The 23,701-nt window shown below is 37.1% G+C and overlaps 1 protein-coding gene across 2 annotated transcripts; it reads right to left on the bottom strand.

The window, feature by feature from the left end:
- Nucleotides 1-126: 126 nt before the first annotated feature.
- Nucleotides 127-22,131, bottom strand: LOC132630463 (tropinone reductase homolog). 2 transcript variants are annotated; one of them, XM_060346026.1, is made up of 5 exons: nt 21,977-22,131; nt 21,351-21,558; nt 20,023-20,239; nt 493-605; nt 127-410 (listed from the first exon to the last, which is right to left on the bottom strand). In XM_060346026.1, exons 1-5 carry the CDS (start codon nt 22,066-22,068, stop codon nt 243-245), a joined length of 798 nt encoding a protein of 265 aa, XP_060202009.1. In that variant the 5' UTR covers nt 22,069-22,131; the 3' UTR covers nt 127-242. The 2 variants fall into 2 exon arrangements, with proteins under 2 accessions (XP_060202009.1, XP_060202010.1); XM_060346027.1 differs by lacking the exon at nt 493-605 and having other exon boundaries at nt 256-410.
- Nucleotides 22,132-23,701: the final 1,570 nt, after the last annotated feature.

The following is a 23,701-nucleotide window of genomic DNA, read 5'->3' as shown; positions in this document are numbered from 1 at the left end:
TATTCTCATTACAATATACCCATAACTTTTAACTAACTCATGCCAACGAAAGGAGATAAGTAAGGTATACATAGAAATCTTGAAAGGAGGTTTAATCTTTATTCCAATCGTCATCTTAACTAGTAATTTGAAATTCGTAAAATACTTTTCGCTGAAAAATTATTGAGATTTATTACAATATATAGTTAGAATTTTGACTCTTCATGAATAGTAAAATTCCATAATTGTAACCACAACATGATTTAAGGACCCCCATTGACTGTCATTCCTCCATCAACACAAATAATTTGACCAGTAATATATGAAGAAGCACGTAAGCAAAGAAATGCTACTGTTGCTGAAACTTCTCTTGGCTCTCCCGTGCGTTTCATTGGAGCTCGATCAATTAAACATTTAAACATCTCTTCTTCCTGAAATTTCTCATGAGTTATTAATAACTATTTTAAAAAGAAATGTAAAATAATTAGGAAATCATAAAATTGGAAATTTTACATTCAGTGATTCGATGAGAGGAGTTCTAATGATCCATGGTGCAACAGCGTTGACACGAATTTTGTTCTTTGCCCATTCACATGCTAGATTTTTTGTAAGTTGATTGATGGCTCCTGATACGAGTTAATGGAGTCCAATAACAGAAAAGGAAAAAATATTCAGTTCTATACATTGAAGTATTTACACTTACGATCATGTCACTTGTAAAATCATTACATAGTCAATTTCACGTATGATTACTGAACAATTTTCCAATCATATAATTATCTTTATCACGTTAAAGTAATTGAACTTTTCATAGCATAACAAAAAAGTCATAAAACTATTTAATTCTATTAAAGTAACTGATTTTTATCCACTATAAAGGTAAGACCACTAATGATAGGTAGATTTGTCGTTAAATGAGAAAGTTTAGTAACTCTACTGATATACTGGATAATAGTCAGTTATCTTATGTGAGTTTTATGATTTTACCATTATAAATGATAAAGTTTAGCAACTTCATTATTATAGTGTGGAAAGTTCAGTCACTTTAATAAGATAGAAAAATAATTTGTCACTCTATTGTTAATTTGTTACAATGGGTACCGGTTAGTGATCATACGTAAATCATTGTTATAAAGTAAAGTAATCACTAACCTGCTAACAAAAATTAAATTAAAAAACAATATAAAATATTTTATATTGTCAGTAACAACAACTCCCCACCCCACCCCACCCCCTCCTTCCTGGCAGCGAACCACCGCCGGCGGGTATACTTTTCCGGCGTGAACAATACCTTTTCTTTTTTCTCTCTCATTTGCTCTCTTCTCCTCTTCTCTTTTCCTTCCTTTTCTTTGTTATTTTGCCTCTTGTCTTCTCGTTTCTGCACTTCGAAACCTCCGCCAGTAGGTTTCCGGCGGTGAACAGTACTCCGACGGTGAACAGTGCTCCGGCGTGAACAGTCCTCCGGCGTGGAACAGATTTTTTTGTTTTTTGTTTTGAAATTGTTTTCACCTGGAGTTGGTACCTCTGGTGGCTCATATTAATTCATGTGTCTTTTAACCTTATTAAATCTTGTCTGCTACACACTCTTGACTTTAAATTCTTATCTTTATTCCTTTAGCTTATAGTGCTATCTTTCTTGTCATAGTAACCTGACTTGCATATAGTCTCTTGATAACTGTGCTTTAGTATTGATTCTTGTTTGTTTTAGATAAATCTTTGATTTGCTTTTATTCCCCTTAGTGGCTATAGTGAGTGATGGTAGACTAGGGTCATGTTCTCAGTCGGGGACGGGGGCTACGGTTAGAGGGGGTAAGTGGGGTTAGGGAGTGTCTAGGTTGAGAGAAAGGTCCTCGAACATTGGGACTTTGACGGGGAAGTCCATAGAGCTAGTTAAGATTCTTAAGGAGAGGAAGATTAATATAGCTTGCATCCAGGAGACCAAATGGGTAGGATCTAAAGCTAAGGATGTGGACGGGTATAAGTTATGGTTCTCAGGTAAGTCAATGTATAGGAATGGGGTAGGTATTTTAGTAGATAGTGAGCTAAGGGACCAGGCCGTAGAGGTTAGGAGGGTAAATGACCGGATGATGGCGGTTAAGTTAGTTGTGGAAAGGTTTACCTTGAACATTATTAGTGCTTACGCGCCACAAGCGGGCTTGGATGAGGAGGAGAAGACGCGCTTCTGGGAGGATTTGAATGAAGTGGTGGGAGGTATACCGTCCACCGAGAAGTTATTCATAGGGGGAGATTTCAATGGACACATCGGCTCAACCTCGGGGGGTTATGATGATGAGCATGGAGGTTTCGGCCTCGGAGTCAGGAATGGAGGAGGAGTCTCACTTCTGGATTTCGCTAAAGCCTTTGGATTGGTAGTATCCAACTCGCGTTTCCCGAAGAGGGAGCAGCACTTGGTAACCTTTCGTAGTTCGACGGCTGCGACGCAGATAGACTTTTCTCTCCTTAGAAAAGAGGATAAAGGTCTTTGTAAAGACTGTAAGGTCATTCCGGGTGAGAACCTTACGACCCAACATAAGCTTTTGGTGATGGATTTGGGGATTACGAGGAAGAAGAGGAAGAGGGTCGTGGATGACCTGCCAAGGATCAGGTGGGGGAGTATGACTTTGTTGAGTGCCTAGGAGATGGGGGAGAAGTTGATGGCTATAGGGGCCTGGGAGAGTAGGGGGGACGCGAGCAGTATGTGGGATAGGACGGAGAGCTGCATTAGGGAAACAGCTAGAGATGTCCTGGGAGTCTCGAGAGGTCATCGTGGTAGGCGACGTGGGGACTTGTGGTGGAATGGAGAAGTCCAGGGAAATGTGTAAGCAAAGAAAGTGGCGTACGCGAGGTTGGTAGACAGCAAAAATGAGGAGGAGAAGCGGACGAATAGGGAATCGTATAAGATTGCGAGAAAGGAAGCAAAGTTGGCAGTTTCAGCGACAAAAACGGCAGCTTTCGAACGTCTATATGCAGAACTAGAGGACAAATGTGGGGATAAGAAGTTGTTCAGGCTAGCCAAGGTGAGGGAGAGAAAGGCACGGGACTTGGATCGAGTAAATTGCGTCAAGGACGAGGATGGAAAAGTATTGGTAGAGGAAGCTCTCATTAGACGGAGATGGCAGTCATACTTCTATAAACTCTTGAATGAGGAAGGTGAGAGAGACATTGTGTTGAGATATTTGGAGTACTCTGAGAGGCGCCGCAACTTTGGGTATTGTAGGAGTATAAAGGTGGAGGAGGTTAAGGGTGTTGTTCGCAGGATGCGCAGGGGAAGAGCTACCGGTCCTGACGAGATCCCTAGGGAGTTTTGGAAGAGTGCGGGCAGGGCAGGTTTAGAGTGGTTGACTGGATTGTTTAATGTTATTTTTAAGACGGCGAAGATGCCTGAGGAATGGAGGTGAAGTATGATGGTCCCTTTGTATAAGAACAAAGGTGATATTCAAAGTTGTAACAACTATAGAGGGATCAGGCTGATAAGCCACACTATGAAGGTGTGGGAAAGGGTGGTGGAGAAGAGGGTGAGAAGAGGCGTGCCCATTTCAGAGAACCAGTTCGGATTCATGTCGGGGCGCTCGACTACAGAAGCCATCCATCTTGTGAGAAGACTGGTGGAGCAGTATAGGGAGAGGAAGAAGGACCTGCATATGGTTTTCATCGACCTAGAAAAGGCTTACGACAAAGTGCCAAGAGAGGTTTTATGGAGATGCTTGGAGGCCAAAGGTGTGCCTGTAGCGTACACTAGGGTGATCAAGGACATGTATGAGGGAGCCAAGACCAGGGTAAGGACAGTGGAGGAGACTCGGAGTACTTCCCAGTGGAGATGGGGTTGCACCAAGGATCAGCTCTTAGCCCATTTTTATTTGCTCTAGTGATGGATTGTCTGACGCGGCGAATTCAAGGTGAGGTGCCATGGTGTATGTTATTTACGGATGACATAGTCTTGATCGACGAGACACGCAGCGGAGTGAACGCTAAGCTGGAGGTTTGGAGACAAACTCTGAAGTCTAAAGGGTTCAAGTTGAGTAGGACCAAGACAGAGTACATGGAATGTAAGTTCAGTGACGTGACACATGATTCTGGCGTGGAAGTGAGGCTTGGTACCCAGGTCATCCCAATGAAAAGAAGTTTCAAATATCTCAGGTCTATTATACAAGAAAATGGGGATATTGATGATGATGTCTCACATCGTATTGGCGCAGGGTGGATGAAATGGAGGCTTGCTTCAGGAGTGCTGTGTGATAAGAAGGTACCACTAAAACTTAAAGGCAGGTTCTAAAAAGTGGTTGTGAGACCGACCTTGTTGTACGGGGCAGAGTGTTGGGTAATCAAGAGCTCTCATGTCCAAAAGATGAAAGTTGCGAAAATGAGAATGATGCGATGGATGTGTGGGCACACCAGGTGAGATAGGATTAGGAATGAAGATAACCGGGATAAGGTTGGAGTAGCATCAGTGGAGGACAAGATGAGGGAAGCGAGGCTGAGATGGTTTGGGCATGTGAGGAGGAGAGGCACAGACGCACTAGTGCGGAGGTGTGAGAGGTTAGCTATGGATGTTTTTAGAAGAGGTCGGGGTAGGTCGAAAAAGTATTGGGGAGAGGTGCTGAGACAGGACATGGCGCAGGTTCAGCTTACCGAGGACATGACCCTAGATAGGAGGTTTTGGAGGACTCAGATTAGGGTAGAAGGCTAGTAGGTAGTCGTTGTTTCGATCTATAGTTTATTGCCCTTTGTTTCTTGCTACTATATGTAGTTTCTTGTACTTTGATTATCTTATTTATCTGTGGTAGCTACTGTTCCCTTTTTTTTTCAGACTGCTTTATTTTGACTTATTCGCTTTCTTTAGTTTCATTTGCATTCTGCTTTGAACTATTTGTGCTTATCTAACCTTTCTCGTTGTGATTTCTCTTGAGCCGAGGGTCTTTCGGAAACAACCTCCCTGTCTTCCGAGATAGGGGTACGGTCTGCGTACACTTTACCCTCCCCAGACCTCACATTGTGGGATTTTACTGGGTATGTTGTTGTTGTTGTTGTAGTAGTAGTATATATAACTTAAATTTAAGAAAAAAAAGAAATTGAGCAAGCACAATGTTGACACCCAATTTTGTCCCTCCCCTATTTAATTTATCCGGGTTTCTAAATTTACTGACAAGCTAAATACTTTATTTTCACTACTATTATTTTCGCTACTTTTATTTTTTTTTAACATTATAAGTATTACTTTATCACAGATTTTAAACGGTTAGTCATCGTTTCCTTTTTTTCGGGTTTGGAATCGTTAAATTAATTACAAGACAACACTTTGCAAAATATTTATTTTTTCTACATATTAATTATTTACATAATATATATTATACCAGTTATTAAACTAGAAGCCCAAAAAATAATTTAAATAGAGAAGGAAGGACCAACAATTTTTAGCTAAATTAATGACTTTAAAATACAATATTATTTCCCTACCCAAATAATTAGCCCACACCTTTAATACTCAACCCACATTATCAGCCCATATTTAAATTAATGGACCAGCCCAAACGGACCAGCCCATTACTCACGTTTTCAACAGATCCAGCCCAACCACACTCACCCGACCCGGCCCACCATTTCCCCTTCCCCTTTAACCTAATTCCCTTCCCCCTTTCTTTTTCCTCTTCTTCTTTCTTCCGCCTCCCCTCATCTCTTTCTCTCTTTTCTTTTTCCTTTTTTTTTTTTTTCTCATCGTCGCCGCTCCTTGATTCCCTCCCTTTTTCGCTCACTCCTCTCTCTTTCTCCTTTCCGCCGCACCCCCACATACGCTCCCCTCCACTCACTTTTGTCCCCCACTCCTCCGTCTCTCTCGCACTCTCCTCTCTTTTATTAAACCAAACGAAGCCCTATAAATGGAGGGGGGACGAAGGAGAAGAGGGGGGGAAGAAACAAGATCAAAACATATCAGAAAAAAATGAACTGAGAGAAATCAACAAGAAAACAGATCGAAAAAAAAAGGGTATTTTTTGGAGAAATCGCTTTAAGGGATTTTGAGATTTTTTGGAATTGATTCAGTACTTTGAGGAGAGGGATTCAGTATTTTTGAGGGGAGGGGATTCAACATTTGGGGGGATTCCATTACTTTAGAAATTCAAATCTGCTTCACATTAAGTTTGTTTCGAGCCATTTTATCTACGTTTTTTGGGATTACTAAAAAATCAAACCAAACTTCCTTTTAAAAAAAAGAGTGTTCGGATCTGTCGAATTTATTTCGACTTTGAAAGACTTTTTTTTTCTCGAGTTCGAATTCATCGCATTCAAGTGTAGATTCGAGACCTCGACGATCCCCACTTCACTGCACACAAAAGAGGTAAACTTCGACACATTTATCGCTTATTGTCTTTAATTTCTGTTTGGGTTAAGAATTTAAGTTATTCTGTCGTCTTGAGTAGTTATATATTTTCTTTATTATTGTATCGCTTGTTTGATGCCTGGATGCTGTTAGAATAAGATGTTGATTACTAAAAATGAATTTGAAAGAAGTACGTTGTAGTTTTGGATGATTAGACCGAACTCTCAGGGTTTAGAACCTAACCAAGGATGAATATACATAGGATATACAGTGGGTTATCAAGGTAGGAAGAAGATATATCTTCGATATACATCTGATATACCCATCATGATGTGTATATCTTAGGTATATTGTGTATGTGATTAGAACGGATTGACACTGAACCATCCTCATAATTGTCTTTCGTAAGTTTAGGTTTTTTTGTTTGGTTAATGCTTATATGAAACAGTGGCAGTGATATTGTTACTATGAGTTTCAAGTGGAGTGTTTAATGTGACCAAATCTAGTTTGGTTTAGTTTGATTTCAATTCTGTCAGTATTTAGGTATTCATATGAGTTCGTGCGTGGATGATTTTGTCCATAATGTTTGGTTTCTGATTCAGTATGTTCATAATTGTTAGTCCTGTCCAGATTAGTTTAACCACCTGCTAATTCTCAGTTAAAATGATTTTGTGCTTAGAATCAGTGTGTTCTTCAATCAAACTCATCTTAACTAAATTCATATGGTTTGACAGTTATGTTTATGTGTGTTAATCGCTTTATGGTTCACCCTACTGTGTTATATCTTTATCTCTGTGAATCTGCGTATGTCGGTTTTTTTCCCTGTAAAATTTGGATGATCCGAGACTATGTTATTGCTCCGTATGTTTAACTCTTAATCGAAATCAGAAGCGTCAAAGAAATAACCAGTCCCTATTTACTTAAATGTTTTGTTCAATTGCTGGTATCTCATAGGTTTAAATTGAATAATCTTACTTGAACGTCTCAACCATGGTAATTGTTTATTTCTCGAACTCGCATGCACCAGTGGAGTTCTGAGGTTGCCTTAAATAACCGAAAGTTTAAATTCAGTCTTGGCTGTTTGTGTTTTAAGTGTCCATTGAAATATTAGTTGGTCGTCATGACTTGAGTATGGGATTAAGATGTCAGTTTGTGGTTTTATTTGGTCTGCCTAGTAACACCTTGGATCTGTGGTAGTATGCATTATTAGTTTCCTATTCTTCATGGCATAGCACATTTTTTTTTTTTTTTAAATTCGATTACGATAGTTCTCCTCTGTGCTTGTTAAGCTTATTAAGGAAATCTTGCATGTACAACTGTTTTGCTGTCTTTAAGGTTCTGAATATCGTGTGTATCATTCGAGTTCTGTCTCTTAATCGCTTCTATGAACTTCCTAAATGTGTCGTGATATGATAGAGCTTCCTTATATCATGAAATATCAGCATTGTGCATTATTCATTGTCTCGAATTCTGCCAAGTGATCTTTTCCATTTCGATTTAAATCATCAGTACATTGTGAACAGATCTGTTTTGAACTTTATCAAGGTCACTTTGGGCCTGGCCAACCTTCTAACGGAGGACTTTGTAATACTCAGTGTTTAGCCTATACATTTCTGATTTGTGATAATCATGTTTCAAATGAGACCAGATTTGTTACTAATAAGTAAAGTTATAACATATGCTTTAATTAAACATCTGAAGGTTTTTCTTTAGGTTTGCTGTAACTTCCTGTGTCTGCTTGGAAATTTAATGTCATGTGTGTTTTATCTTTGCTATTCACTGCTCATTTCCTAATCGTTTGTTTTCTTTCTTTTTATCTTTGCTATTCACTGCTCATTTCCTAATCGTTTTTTTTTTTTTTTTTTTTTTTTATGCACGACATCCCGCATACGAGTCCAAGCGACTCGTCATTTTCTCCCGCATTTTGGGCGTTGGGCCAAAATCCCAACACAGCTCCTCTCTGGTCAGCCCCTCGCAGCAGCCGAACGGAAAATAACATATGGGCCAAAGCCCAACAGACAGAGACAGCCCGTAGCAATATATGAACAAAATCTGCTGGGCCGAAACCCAACAATAGCGGATAACAGTATTCCTTAATGGGCTGAGCCCATTTACATCATACCAATTCCTATGTTTTTATTTTTTATGTGCATTTGATGAGTATTGTATGACTAACATTTTTTCTCATTTGTTAGTTTAGACAAACTTTAGTAATATTCAGGGTTTAGTTTAGTTATGGGTAGTTAATTTCACAAATTACATTCACTTCTATTTTCTAAACTATTTATAATATCTATAACATTCATTCGAGCAATTGATTTTCAAATAATATGACTACATATTTTGGGTTAAAGCAATCATTTTTCACTCTTACTATCTTATAAATTTCAAAACGTCGCTAAATAGGGATTCAATTACATTTTATAAACATTTTTAAGATTTACCTAATTATACATATATTTTTTTTTTTAGCCGAAATTGGTTAAATAATGAGTGATAAAAAATAGAAAAAAAACTTATGGACTTTTCATCATATTTAAGAATATAAGTCTAGGCATTTCTACACCATCGTATTCATATAACATCATTTTTATTTAAAGATCACATTTGACGAATCATTTTTTAAAAGGGCTATCAATCATAAGCAAATTATCCTATTTTTTTACGAATCTTATTTTGAATAATATTACTATATTTTCAAATTAGGCTTTAGCAATATCTTCATGTCTCATTTAACATTTAGAATCTTTTGTTACACAAATTATTATGTTTTCTATAAGTATTATTTTAAACCACACTATTATACTTCTGCTTAAAACTTTAACAACATTTATAAGTCGTATTTCAAAATGGTATCAAAGTATTTTTTATACAAATTATTATTTTCTACAAGTTCTATTTTAAAATAGCATTCTTACATATCTATCTATAACTTTAGTCATACTTACAAAGCTACTTTCTTTTTTTCATAATACTATATTTACACTTAGCCTAACTAATCATAAGTCCGGTCGGTTAACCATTGTTAATAGGTCTTAAAGGGTGCCTAATACCTTCCCTTTAGACTAATTGAACCCTTACCTAGAATCTTAAGTTTCGCAGACCTTAAACAGAGCTAACTTTAAACATAACTTTAAACTTTAGGTGTCCTAATTCACCATAAATAATTAGGTGGCGACTCCTTAAAAACAAACAAACAAAAAACAGGAATCTCCAATATGTTGTACTTCTAACTTTAACTGTCCGAGGTTAAAATGGGGTGTGACAGCTTGGCGACTCCGCTGGGGAATCATACCTAGGTTCTAACCATAACGGACTTAGTTTAAATAGGTTGTGTGTTTATTTTTATTACTTGTTAACTGTTTTTACATGCTATTAATTGTTTGTTTGATATAAACTGTTTGTCTGATATAAACTGTTTATGTGTTACTGCTTTGATAAACTGTCATTCCGTTCATGTTTCCTCCACTTCTGGAAAACTCACACATATTCACACACTTAAAACGGCTTCGCGGTTCGCGCCCGTGCACTACTAAATTACCCCTTTAGTTGGATTGATCTTGTGGATTTAGTTGATCGGCGGTGCAGTCGACGGCCACAGACTTTCCACTCCCAAGTTGTCCGCTTGGGAGAACCTTGTGTCATAGGAAGCCAACTCTTAGTCAGCCTAAGATAGAGCTAAACCAACACCCTTTATTAAGAGCATACATTTCATGACCTAGGAGGTTTAATACCCTTGGTGTATTAAATCCATTAGATGACTTTACCCAAACGTCCAAGCGGGTTCACGACCCCAAGTGACGCCAATCATACTTTATGTGCATGTTTGAAGGATAACTGTGCCTAAATATTGACTACTTGCTTTAATTAATTAAACTTTAGGAGGGAAGGATGATTAACGTTTCCATGACAGGTATGGATTTGCATTGGAGTACAATGAATGACGAAGATCAATGACATCACAAAAACGGAGCTGAGATTTAAACATAGGAAAATCGTGTTCACTTCATTTAGATTAGGAAACACTTTATGTTGTATTCATTTGACATGTAATAAACGTTACATTACTTTTGTACTTTATTGTTGGGGAAATAGAATTTGTTTAATTAATCAAAGCAACGGGATGACATATTATGGCACACTTTACCCTTCAAACAAACGTTAGGCCTACCTCTGGCACAAAGAGGTCGAATGCATATTAGGAAGCGTTATTATTTTACATCAGTTTGACAACTTGTTTGACTCTATTTGATGCTACATGCCTTACTAGACTTTACGTGATCATGACTTTACCTAGATATGTTCGTGAGACTAACATCGTTTACACTTTATGTTTCTTTTCATTTAATCCCAAAGAGAGTTGATTCGTGTTGACACTCAATGGCCGACCATCCTTACATCACAAGGTCAAAAACATCATCGTTACCTCAACGCAGCTGGGTTGTTCAAGGAAAGGCAAATATTACCGCACCTATTTCGACTGGTCCGGAAAACATCATGGTTTCTAATGATCCCCCTGAGACTTCTGAACATAGCAATACTATCCAACGGGATGAACATATCGCCCGCCTAACTCAAGAGATTGAGGATCTACGCAGAGAACTGAATCGGGTTAGAAACATGATCAACTCATCTGTTACACTCCAAAGTCCGCCTCCTGAACCTAGGAACGTCACACCAAACCCGCCTCGTTTTCCATCACTTGAATCTCCAGCCCCTGAACATTTTCCTCCGCAAAACACTATACCTACCCACAACAACTTACCTCCAACCTGCACTACCCATGCTACTCCTGATCCACCACCCGTCAACCCACCAAACCAATCACTAGGTCATACTCCTTACATTCCTTTACCCATCAACACTAACCCACCACCTACAATTACTCCGCTAAAACAAGCCATTACATACTCTGACCATCCACAACAGCCTTTCTATCCTTACCACTACGCCAAACCCTACCAAGTTCCACTATTCCATTACCCTGTCTACAACGCCCAAGCAAACTACTACCAACCTCGAGTACCTCACTATCAAAACCCACCTGTTCAAGCTCCCACTTACCAAAATCGACCACATACCGCACATAGAGCCCGTCCAAATCCTGTCATAAAAAACACCCGTAATTACACTCGGTTCGCTGAACCTTTGGCTCAACTATTTGAAAGACTGAAAGCGGCAGGCATGGTACAACCTATTGAAGGGAAAAATTCTCAATCCTATCCCAAAATGGTTTGATAGTTCCAAGCGTTGTGCATATCATTCTGGAGTTGCTGGGCATGCCACTGAGGATTGCTATGGCCTCAAAAACAAAATCGAAACCTTGATTAAGGAAGGAGCAATTCAGCTCACTAGAGCTCGACCCGATATGAATCACCATCCCTTTTCCTACTCACGAAAACGCCAACGTGAACATGATGTTTATCGAAAGGTTAAGAATCGGAAGGAGGCCGTTGCGCCAATTGGGAAAGATGGAGAGAGGCATGTCATCAACGTTCGTTGCGCCTGTGGGGATGATCCGAAAACAAGTGCCAGTGAAGATTGCTGCTAAAACTACTGAGACACCAACCATCCAGGGTGTAGAACCAGGAGAGACTCTGAAGAACTGGACTTGTACTCCGTCCCTGATTCTCCAGGAGTCTTGGTAGACTGAACATGTAGTGAACTTTTATTTTTAAAGGCTTGAATCATGCTCAAAACTTTTGTTTGCTTTGCTTCATCTTTTTGAAACTTAATCGTGAAAACTATGAATGCATTTCTAATTTTCCTTAATCATATGTTATTGTTGTTTTCTACTATAATTATCAAATCTGCCAACTCTACGATTGTGACATGAAATGAACAAATAAACAACATACATCCTGAGAGAGTAACAAAGAAACTAGGGGACAAGACAAGATTCCATTCGAAAGAAATTGAAATAGCCGATAGGTGATGACATAAGCCTGAAAGCTAGCAAGTCAAGAAGACATTGAAAGACAACATTAGGTAAAACAACCTAGCTTGCAACCTTTCCTTTAACAACCAGGTACGAACTACGCTGACCTGATTCCCATGGGGGATACGTAGGCAGCCCACATAGGGTTCGGTTGCATTTAGAACAAAAAGTCCAAAATACCTTATGCATACGAACTACGTTCTGACCTGATTCTCATGGTGAGATACGTAGGCAGCCCACATAGGGTTCGGTTGCGCTATAACAGAAAGTCCAAAAAATCCTTACACAAAGAAAACCACATAGGGCCTGATTCCCCCGGAGGAATTCATAAACTATCAACATACAGATCCGTCACACCTAGATAAAATCCAACAAACCCTTTACCATAGATATAGTAGAACTACGCCGACCTGATTCCCTTGGTGGGATACGTAGGCAATCCACATCGGTCCCTTTATTAGAAAAAAAAAAAAAAAACTTCAGACCATTCACCCTTACGAACTACGTTCTGACCTGATTCCTCAGCGGATACGTAAGCAACCCATATAAGGTTCGGTCACACCGCAACATAAATTTAGTACACCCTTCAGAACCAAAACTGGGGCATATTTTTTTGAAAAACAATATAGACAAAAGAACGGGGACATTGACAAGATTAAGGCTACCAGACAGGAAATATTATAAACCAATTGCTTTAGAAATGTCACAGTCCGAAGTTGACAGAACATTTTACAACTTACATACATATATTTACACATATATCTTTCATTACATACATATATTTCTTTCCTTGGATACATGCATTTACATATATATATATATATATACATATTTATTTATTTATATTTAACAACTTATATACATATAGTCACGTTTCCTTATTCATATACCTACATACCTACCTTTCAAATAAAATACTTTCTTGCAATTGTTTCACTATTGTTCATCTACCGAGGCTTGAACGGAGATCTCAAGATCCAAAAAAAAAAAAAACAAGACGAACGGAGCACCAACAAAGTCAAGCTTCGAGTCAACACAAATCAACTTCCCCCTCCCGAACTAAGAATTTTTCTTTGAGTGCAGGAACTTAAGACCGCGAGATCAACAGTCAAGTCTATCAATCATGGCAGAAAAGCATCATCTGGCTCAATATGGCTTCGCCTAAAAAGCCAAACGGCTTTATTTCTAACTCTATCTTTAATTTTATTTTATCACAATAACTTTATGACTTTATATACCTATTTTGTAGATTGACGAAGTTGGAGGCGAATTAAATCAGGATCGCACGTCATTAGTTCAGCCTGTCACGATACCATCAACATCATAAGCCAAACGGCTATTCTACCGCTTTGCTCCATACTTTACCAATTACTTTATCATATACTTTACCAGCTTTAACCATTTTACTCTGAACTTTGCAGGAATTATTATCAAGTCCCCGAAGACAACCGGAGACACATCATCAAGTCCCCGAAGACAATCGGAGACATAGCATCAAGTCCCCGAAGACAACCGGAGACACATCATCAAGTCCCCGAAGACAACCGGAGACGCATCATCAAATCTCTGAAGACAACCGGAGATGCATCATCAAGTCCCGAAGACAACCGGGCATCACTTGGCTATACTGCCTCATATGCATAAGCCAGACGGCTACACATCATCAACTCTAATGATTTACCTTGAACTTTACAGGAATATCATCAAGTCCCCGAAGACAACCGGAGACACAGCATCAAGTCCCCGAAGACAACCGGAGACACAGCATCAATTCCCCGAAGACAACCGGAGGCACAACATCAAGTCCCCGAAGACAACCGGAGGCACAACATCAAGTCCTCGAAGACAACCGGAGACACAACATCAAGTCCCCGAAGACAACCGGAGACACAGCATCAAGTCCCCGAAGACAACCGGAGACACAGCATCAAGTCCCCGAAGACAACCGGAGACACAGCATCAAGTCCCCGAAGACAACCGGAGACACAGCATCAATTCCCCGAAGACAACCGGAGGCACAACATCAAGTCCCCGAAGACAACCGGAGGCACAACATCAAGTCCTCGAAGACAACCGGAGACACAACATCAAGTCCCCGAAGACAACCGGAGACACAGCATCAAGTCCCCGAAGACAACCGGAGACACAGCATCAAGTCCCCGAAAACAACCGGAGACATAGCATCAAGTCCCCGAAGACAACCGGAGATGAATCATCAAGTCCCCGAAGACAACCGGAGACATATCATCAAGTCCCCGAAGACAACCGGAGATATCGCATGGCTACACGGCCTCACCTACATAAGCCAAACGGCTATACACTTACTTTACTCCCTACTTAATTTCTTTATTTCATCATCTACTTTACCTACTTTAACGAATTTACCTTAAATTTCGCAGATATCATTTATCATCGAGTCCCGGAAGACAGCCGGAGGCCCTATCACTATCATCTTCAACTGCAACTAGAGAATTTATCACATCCTCGGCATACGCCTCACACATTCATTCAAGTCCCTGAAGACAACCAGAGATAACATTGGCCACACAGCTTCATCTTCATTCCCACACTCATATTTACTATCATTTTACACTCTTTATAATTTTACATTTTTTAACTTTATTACTAATTTTGACATGAATTTCAGTTTTGGCAGAAAATACAACCTGCAGGGACGCAACACAACGTGGAACTTTATCTTACGCAGTGAACTGGGGCAAATTTGCTGAAGAGGAATACCAAACTCACAAGCAAAGGTCACGAATCTACTCTCGAACTCAATTCCGCCTATGTCCACAAACACGTGATACATAGGTCAATTTCTCTTTCATATTCCCCACAAAAACTGTATTTCAGTCAACTCTTTCTACAATCTCATATTCCTTTCTACATCCCCAGTGTCTCCATAACTCAACACTGGGGCATCTTTGAAGGATTTACATTGTGCCTAGTATAGTGCTACTTAAAGGTGTGTTGCGCACCACATTTATAATTAGGAGGCTATAGATGCGTGTTCCATTCTTGAACGTTTTCGTCGCCTGTCTACGATCCTTTCATGAGTATAAAATTCATAGATAACATTCTCCCAACAAGGTTCGACCATAATTTTCCATAATTCCTTCGGCCCTCATAATATTTTCCATCAATTTTCCTAAATCATACTCTCTTAAAAACTCATACTCATTGGCCCAAACAAAATTGGCTATTACGTCAACTTCTTCGCCCGAAGATTCTTACATCACCTCCGGTCGAAGAGGGGCATCTGTTGACACCCAATTTTGTCCCTCCCCTATTTAATTTATCCGGGTTTCTAAATTTACTGACAAGCTAAATACTTTATTTTCACTACTATTATTTTCGCTACTTTTATTTTTTTTTAACATTATAAGTATTACTTTATCACAGATTTTAAACGGTTAGTCATCGTTTCCTTTTTTTCGGGTTTGGAATCGTTAAATTAATTACAAGACAACACTTTGCAAAATATTTATTTTTTCTACATATTAATTATTTACATAATATATATTATACCAGTTATTAAACTAGAAGCCCAAAAAATAATTTAAATAGAGAAGGAAGGACCAACAATTTTTAGCTAAATTAATGACTTTAAAATACAATATTATTTCCCTACCCAAATAATTAGCCCACACCTTTAATACTCAACCCACATTATCAGCCCATATTTAAATTAATGGACCAGCCCAAACGGACCAGCCCATTACTCACGTTTTCAACAGATCCAGCCCAACCACACTCACCCGACCCGGCCCACCATTTCCCCTTCCCCTTTAACCTAATTCCCTTCCCCCTTTCTTTTTCCTCTTCTTCTTTCTTCCGCCTCCCCTCATCTCTTTCTCTCTTTTCTTTTTCCTTTTTTTTTTTTTTCTCATCGTCGCCGCTCCTTGATTCCCTCCCTTTTTCGCTCACTCCTCTCTCTTTCTCCTTTCCGCCGCACCCCCACATACGCTCCCCTCCACTCACTTTTGTCCCCCACTCCTCCGTCTCTCTCGCACTCTCCTCTCTTTTATTAAACCAAACGAAGCCCTATAAATGGAGGGGGGACGAAGGAGAAGAGGGGGGGAAGAAACAAGATCAAAACATATCAGAAAAAAATGAACTGAGAGAAATCAACAAGAAAACAGATCGAAAAAAAAAGGGTATTTTTTGGAGAAATCGCTTTAAGGGATTTTGAGATTTTTTGGAATTGATTCAGTACTTTGAGGAGAGGGATTCAGTATTTTTGAGGGGAGGGGATTCAACATTTGGGGGGATTCCATTACTTTAGAAATTCAAATCTGCTTCACATTAAGTTTGTTTCGAGCCATTTTATCTACGTTTTTTGGGATTACTAAAAAATCAAACCAAACTTCCTTTTAAAAAAAAGAGTGTTCGGATCTGTCGAATTTATTTCGACTTTGAAAGACTTTTTTTTTCTCGAGTTCGAATTCATCGCATTCAAGTGTAGATTCGAGACCTCGACGATCCCCACTTCACTGCACACAAAAGAGGTAAACTTCGACACATTTATCGCTTATTGTCTTTAATTTCTGTTTGGGTTAAGAATTTAAGTTATTCTGTCGTCTTGAGTAGTTATATATTTTCTTTATTATTGTATCGCTTGTTTGATGCCTGGATGCTGTTAGAATAAGATGTTGATTACTAAAAATGAATTTGAAAGAAGTACGTTGTAGTTTTGGATGATTAGACCGAACTCTCAGGGTTTAGAACCTAACCAAGGATGAATATACATAGGATATACAGTGGGTTATCAAGGTAGGAAGAAGATATATCTTCGATATACATCTGATATACCCATCATGATGTGTATATCTTAGGTATATTGTGTATGTGATTAGAACGGATTGACACTGAACCATCCTCATAATTGTCTTTCGTAAGTTTAGGTTTTTTTGTTTGGTTAATGCTTATATGAAACAGTGGCAGTGATATTGTTACTATGAGTTTCAAGTGGAGTGTTTAATGTGACCAAATCTAGTTTGGTTTAGTTTGATTTCAATTCTGTCAGTATTTAGGTATTCATATGAGTTCGTGCGTGGATGATTTTGTCCATAATGTTTGGTTTCTGATTCAGTATGTTCATAATTGTTAGTCCTGTCCAGATTAGTTTAACCACCTGCTAATTCTCAGTTAAAATGATTTTGTGCTTAGAATCAGTGTGTTCTTCAATCAAACTCATCTTAACTAAATTCATATGGTTTGACAGTTATGTTTATGTGTGTTAATCGCTTTATGGTTCACCCTACTGTGTTATATCTTTATCTCTGTGAATCTGCGTATGTCGGTTTTTTTCCCTGTAAAATTTGGATGATCCGAGACTATGTTATTGCTCCGTATGTTTAACTCTTAATCGAAATCAGAAGCGTCAAAGAAATAACCAGTCCCTATTTACTTAAATGTTTTGTTCAATTGCTGGTATCTCATAGGTTTAAATTGAATAATCTTACTTGAACGTCTCAACCATGGTAATTGTTTATTTCTCGAACTCGCATGCACCAGTGGAGTTCTGAGGTTGCCTTAAATAACCGAAAGTTTAAATTCAGTCTTGGCTGTTTGTGTTTTAAGTGTCCATTGAAATATTAGTTGGTCGTCATGACTTGAGTATGGGATTAAGATGTCAGTTTGTGGTTTTATTTGGTCTGCCTAGTAACACCTTGGATCTGTGGTAGTATGCATTATTAGTTTCCTATTCTTCATGGCATAGCACTTTTTTTTTTTTTTTTAAATTCGATTACGATAGTTCTCCTCTGTGCTTGTTAAGCTTATTAAGGAAATCTTGCATGTACAACTGTTTTGCTGTCTTTAAGGTTCTGAATATCGTGTGTATCATTCGAGTTCTGTCTCTTAATCGCTTCTATGAACTTCCTAAATGTGTCGTGATATGATAGAGCTTCCTTATATCATGAAATATCAGCATTGTGCATTATTCATTGTCTCGAATTCTGCCAAGTGATCTTTTCCATTTCGATTTAAATCATCAGTACATTGTGAACAGATCTGTTTTGAACTTTATCAAGGTCACTTTGGGCCTGGCCAACCTTCTAACGGAGGACTTTGTAATACTCAGTGTTTAGCCTATACATTTCTGATTTGTGATAATCATGTTTCAAATGAGACCAGATTTGTTACTAATAAGTAAAGTTATAACATATGCTTTAATTAAACATCTGAAGGTTTTTCTTTAGGTTTGCTGTAACTTCCTGTGTCTGCTTGGAAATTTAATGTCATGTGTGTTTTATCTTTGCTATTCACTGCTCATTTCCTAATCGTTTGTTTTCTTTCTTTTTATCTTTGCTATTCACTGCTCATTTCCTAATCGTTTTTTTTTTTTTTTTTTTTTTTTATGCACGACATCCCGCATACGAGTCCAAGCGACTCGTCATTTTCTCCCGCATTTTGGGCGTTGGGCCAAAATCCCAACACAGCTCCTCTCTGGTCAGCCCCTCGCAGCAGCCGAACGGAAAATAACATATGGGCCAAAGCCCAACAGACAGAGACAGCCCGTAGCAATATATGAACAAAATCTGCTGGGCCGAAACCCAACAATAGCGGATAACAGTATTCCTTAATGGGCTGAGCCCATTTACATCATACCAATTCCTATGTTTTTATTTTTTATGTGCATTTGATGAGTATTGTATGACTAACATTTTTTCTCATTTGTTAGTTTAGACAAACTTTAGTAATATTCAGGGTTTAGTTTAGTTATGGGTAGTTAATTTCACAAATTACATTCACTTCTATTTTCTAAACTATTTATAATATCTATAACATTCATTCGAGCAATTGATTTTCAAATAATATGACTACATATTTTGGGTTAAAGCAATCATTTTTCACTCTTACTATCTTATAAATTTCAAAACGTCGCTAAATAGGGATTCAATTACATTTTATAAACATTTTTAAGATTTACCTAATTATACATATATTTTTTTTTTTAGCCGAAATTGGTTAAATAATGAGTGATAAAAAATAGAAAAAAAACTTATGGACTTTTCATCATATTTAAGAATATAAGTCTAGGCATTTCTACACCATCGTATTCATATAACATCATTTTTATTTAAAGATCACATTTGACGAATCATTTTTTAAAAGGGCTATCAATCATAAGCAAATTATCCTATTTTTTTACGAATCTTATTTTGAATAATATTACTATATTTTCAAATTAGGCTTTAGCAATATCTTCATGTCTCATTTAACATTTAGAATCTTTTGTTACACAAATTATTATGTTTTCTATAAGTATTATTTTAAACCACACTATTATACTTCTGCTTAAAACTTTAACAACATTTATAAGTCGTATTTCAAAATGGTATCAAAGTATTTTTTATACAAATTATTATTTTCTACAAGTTCTATTTTAAAATAGCATTCTTACATATCTATCTATAACTTTAGTCATACTTACAAAGCTACTTTCTTTTTTTCATAATACTATATTTACACTTAGCCTAACTAATCATAAGTCCGGTCGGTTAACCATTGTTAATAGGTCTTAAAGGGTGCCTAATACCTTCCCTTTAGACTAATTGAACCCTTACCTAGAATCTTAAGTTTCGCAGACCTTAAACAGAGCTAACTTTAAACATAACTTTAAACTTTAGGTGTCCTAATTCACCATAAATAATTAGGTGGCGACTCCTTAAAAACAAACAAACAAAAAACAGGAATCTCCAATATGTTGTACTTCTAACTTTAACTGTCCGAGGTTAAAATGGGGTGTGACACACAATGCAAAAGGAGAAGATCGAATTGCTACCTTTGGAGGTAGCATAGATAGAAGAAGAAGGTATTGAAGCAATCCCAGCTGCAGATGAGAGGAACACAATGCTTCCATTTCCAGAAGCCTTTAATAAAGAATGACCAAGTTGAGACAAGTTGTATGAAGCTTCAACATTTGTTTCCATTATCATAGAGTAATCGTCTGCAGTAGTTTGTGTGGCTTCTTTTGCCACAGCAATACCAGCATTGTTCACCTGTTTTAAAGAGAAATAGTGGTGAATAATATTTATAAGTTATAACATCAAGGTTTTCAAGTTATGCACCAAATCTGACTTCTAAAAGTTTAAATTGTTAGAACGATAAGACTTTTAATTAATTGCTCAATTATGCTTTCAATATCACAGTCCCTCACGTATGGACCCTGACGCTATTCCATTATATCAAGCACATATTTTTTTGTTTGTTTTTGGATAGTAGATAGCAGCTATGTTGCTCGGACTCGGTGTCGAGTGTCGGATATGGGTACGGATCTAGAGGTTGGATTCGGCATATGGCATAATCTAAATTTTAAGATTCGGGGGTACGGATCCAGAATAATTCAAAATTATAAGAAAAATAACTAAATCTATGCCTAGAAATAAAAAAAAATGATTTTTTATAGTTATGTTTCATTTATAATTAAATGTTAATTTTTAATTAACTTGAAACTCTTCTAGATACAATAAGTGTCCGCTCTTCAAGAGCTCTCTGTTTCTTTCAATTTGGCCTCAATTTTTTTTTCTCAAATTGGTCCATGGATTTGATCAAAGTAGTTTGACCAGATCCGACACGAATCCGGTGTCAGTGTCAGTGTCATGTCGTGTTGGACACGGGTGTGGCAGCAAAAAGTGAAGAGTCCGAGCAACATAGGATAGTAGTGAGACTCAAACTCATGGCCAGACGCATTGTCTGTGCTTTAATGTCATATTACTGAATTGTACATGTAACCAGCTCATCTAAAAGTTTAATTTTTTAATTAATTACTTAATTGTGTATTCATCGTGGAGTATGACACCTTTTCACTTTTTGCATTGAATTAGTCGTTAATAAACTACTCCCTCCATCCCAATGTGACGGTGTTCATATTTCAAGAGTAAAATAAGTTTTTCTTTGATCGTAACTTTTTAAAAATGCTTTTTATAGATATTTTGAGTTGTTAATGTGACTGATAGTACGTTTACGTAGTTTTCAAAAATATACTGTAAATTTTATTGAAAACTTAGACATTCTATGTCCAAATTTATACAGATAAAGAAGTTTGACTCTCGAAATTCAAATTATAACACGTAAATCGGGAAATAAAGAGTATTAAACTAACAAACTTACTAGAATATTGAGCTTCCCATTGAACTTATGGCTAACCATTTCCATAAGCTTTTGGCGTTGGACTTGTGATGATAAGTCGCATACTGACCCCGATACCTTAAATCCTTTGGTTTTCCAATTGCTCAAACATTCTTCTAGGTCCTCCTTACTACGTGAACATGTATACACATGTGCTCCAAAGCTCGCTAGTTCTTCTACAATGGCAAATCTTGAAACAAAAAATATATACAAATTAACAATTTCTACCAATATTTTACATTACATGATCATAACACGATTATAATCTATTTGGTTGAGCTTGGGGCAAGGTATTAGAGTTGAGATGTTTGGCCAAGATTTTAGGGAAACAAATAAGTGTTTGAGTAGTAGCAGCAGCTATTTTTTAGAAGTTGAAAAAAAAAATAGATTCTCCGAGAAGCACTTTTCTCAAGCGTGGCTAAGCACAATCTGTTGTACTAATTTTGGTATAAGTGCTCCACAAATTGATTAACCAAACACAAACTGTCACTCTCTGAAAATAATTTTTCAAAAAGCACATCTGATAAAAACCACTTTTCAAAATAAACAAATTTTGAAAGTTTGGCCAAGCAATAAATCAAGAATCTAAATTATTGAAAATCACTTACCCTAAGCCTCGAGTACCCCCAGTAACAAGTGCAGTTGTTCCATTAGCGAGTGACCATATTCCATCTTTTGTAAAACAATCTGTTTGAGCCATTGCTAGTTTATGTGAAAGCAGCCTGATAATTCACTGCAATGGATATATTGAAATTAAAAGGCAAAGATACTCTCTCAAATGATTATATATACTAGCTTTTCTTTTGACTAGTAAATGATCTTACCTTTCTCGAAACAGTTAGTCAAACTAAAAACAAAAGGACTTACGACTTCCTTTAAATTTATACTACAAACCTTTTTTCCCTTTCACAAATCAATTGTCAAACTTGAGGCAGGTGGATATGTTGAAAAGGCAAAGATATTCTCTCAAATGATTATATATAATAGCTTTTCTTTTTACTAGTAAATGATCTACCTTTCACGAAACAGTTAGTCAAACTTAAAAGAAAAAGACTTAACGACTTCCTTTAAATTTATACTACAAACCTTTTTGCCCTTGCACGAATCCATTGTCAAACTTGAGGCCAGTTGACAAGCACTATTTTTTTTTTTTATATCCCACCTATATAGTGCGTGGTCCGGATTCGGGCGTTGACTGAGTAACTCAAATTCGCGCTGAATAAGATTCATTAAAGGAGAAAACGATTCCCACCAATATTTTAATACTTTAAATTAAAACATGAGACTTCTGATTAAAGGTGGATTTATTTATTTAATTATAATTCGATATCGTAATTTATGAACACTTACGTCACTTGTGAGAAAATTACAGGCAGCAATTTAATATTTCTTAGTCCAAGATCGCAAGCCGTGCGGTGTGTACATGCAAATGTTATTAACAAGATAGACGAGAGAAAAAGTAAATGCGGCCCCATTTTCTGAAAAACATTAATGCGATTGAGATAGACGAGAGAAAAAGTAAGCAGTGAGAAATTTATTCCCTCATATTTTTATATTTTCTTGTTGGTATATATTTTTCGTAGACATTTTAGTTAGTTATTCGACTTATTATGGAAGGAAAAGGTATACACGTTTCTTTTAATTTTCATAGTTGTATATCAGATTGGCAAAGGAGTTTTTTACAATATCATTTTATTTTATCTTATATTTCCTTCTGATAAGTAATATTTGAAATGCACAATTTGTCAAATTAGGTAAAAAAAAAAAATAGAAAAATAAACATGCAAAAACGTTAGTTGTAGTTTCAGGAATTTTAAATGTTTAAGAATTATTTTACTCAGATCATAAAGTAGTAATTAGTTTTTCTCTAATTTATTTTTGTATCGTAATTTGGATAATTTATTCTTAGGAAAAATCAAGAACAAAAGGTAAAGAAAAGAAAACAAAATATTGCCTGATGTTTTATATTAAAGTTTATATATAATCTCGTTACGTCTAAAACAATCAATTAGAGTGGACAGGCAAAATATTTTCAATTTCAAATAATCAAACATCGAAAATTAGTTTCATCAAGCAAATTAAAAAGAACTTGATCTTGCATATTAATAGAGTACATAAGTATTCAACATAAAGATTAATGGTTAGAAGGAACCGTTAATTGTGAGTCCACCATCAACACATATAACTTGGCCAATAATAAATGAAGCAGCTGGGAAGCAAAGGAATGCCACCATTGTTGAAACTTCTTTTGTCTCATCAGTTCTGCAGGTTGGTGTTTTATTAATACTTCTTTCAATGAATTCTCTAGTCAATGGATCTTGCTGAAATGATCG

The sequence above is a fragment of the Lycium barbarum genome, chromosome 3, assembly GCF_019175385.1.
Source record: "Lycium barbarum isolate Lr01 chromosome 3, ASM1917538v2, whole genome shotgun sequence".
NCBI classification, from domain to species: Eukaryota; Viridiplantae; Streptophyta; class Magnoliopsida; order Solanales; family Solanaceae; genus Lycium; species Lycium barbarum.
The sequence above is the reverse complement of the archived record's forward strand: the minus strand, read 5'-3'. Positions and strand labels throughout refer to the sequence as shown.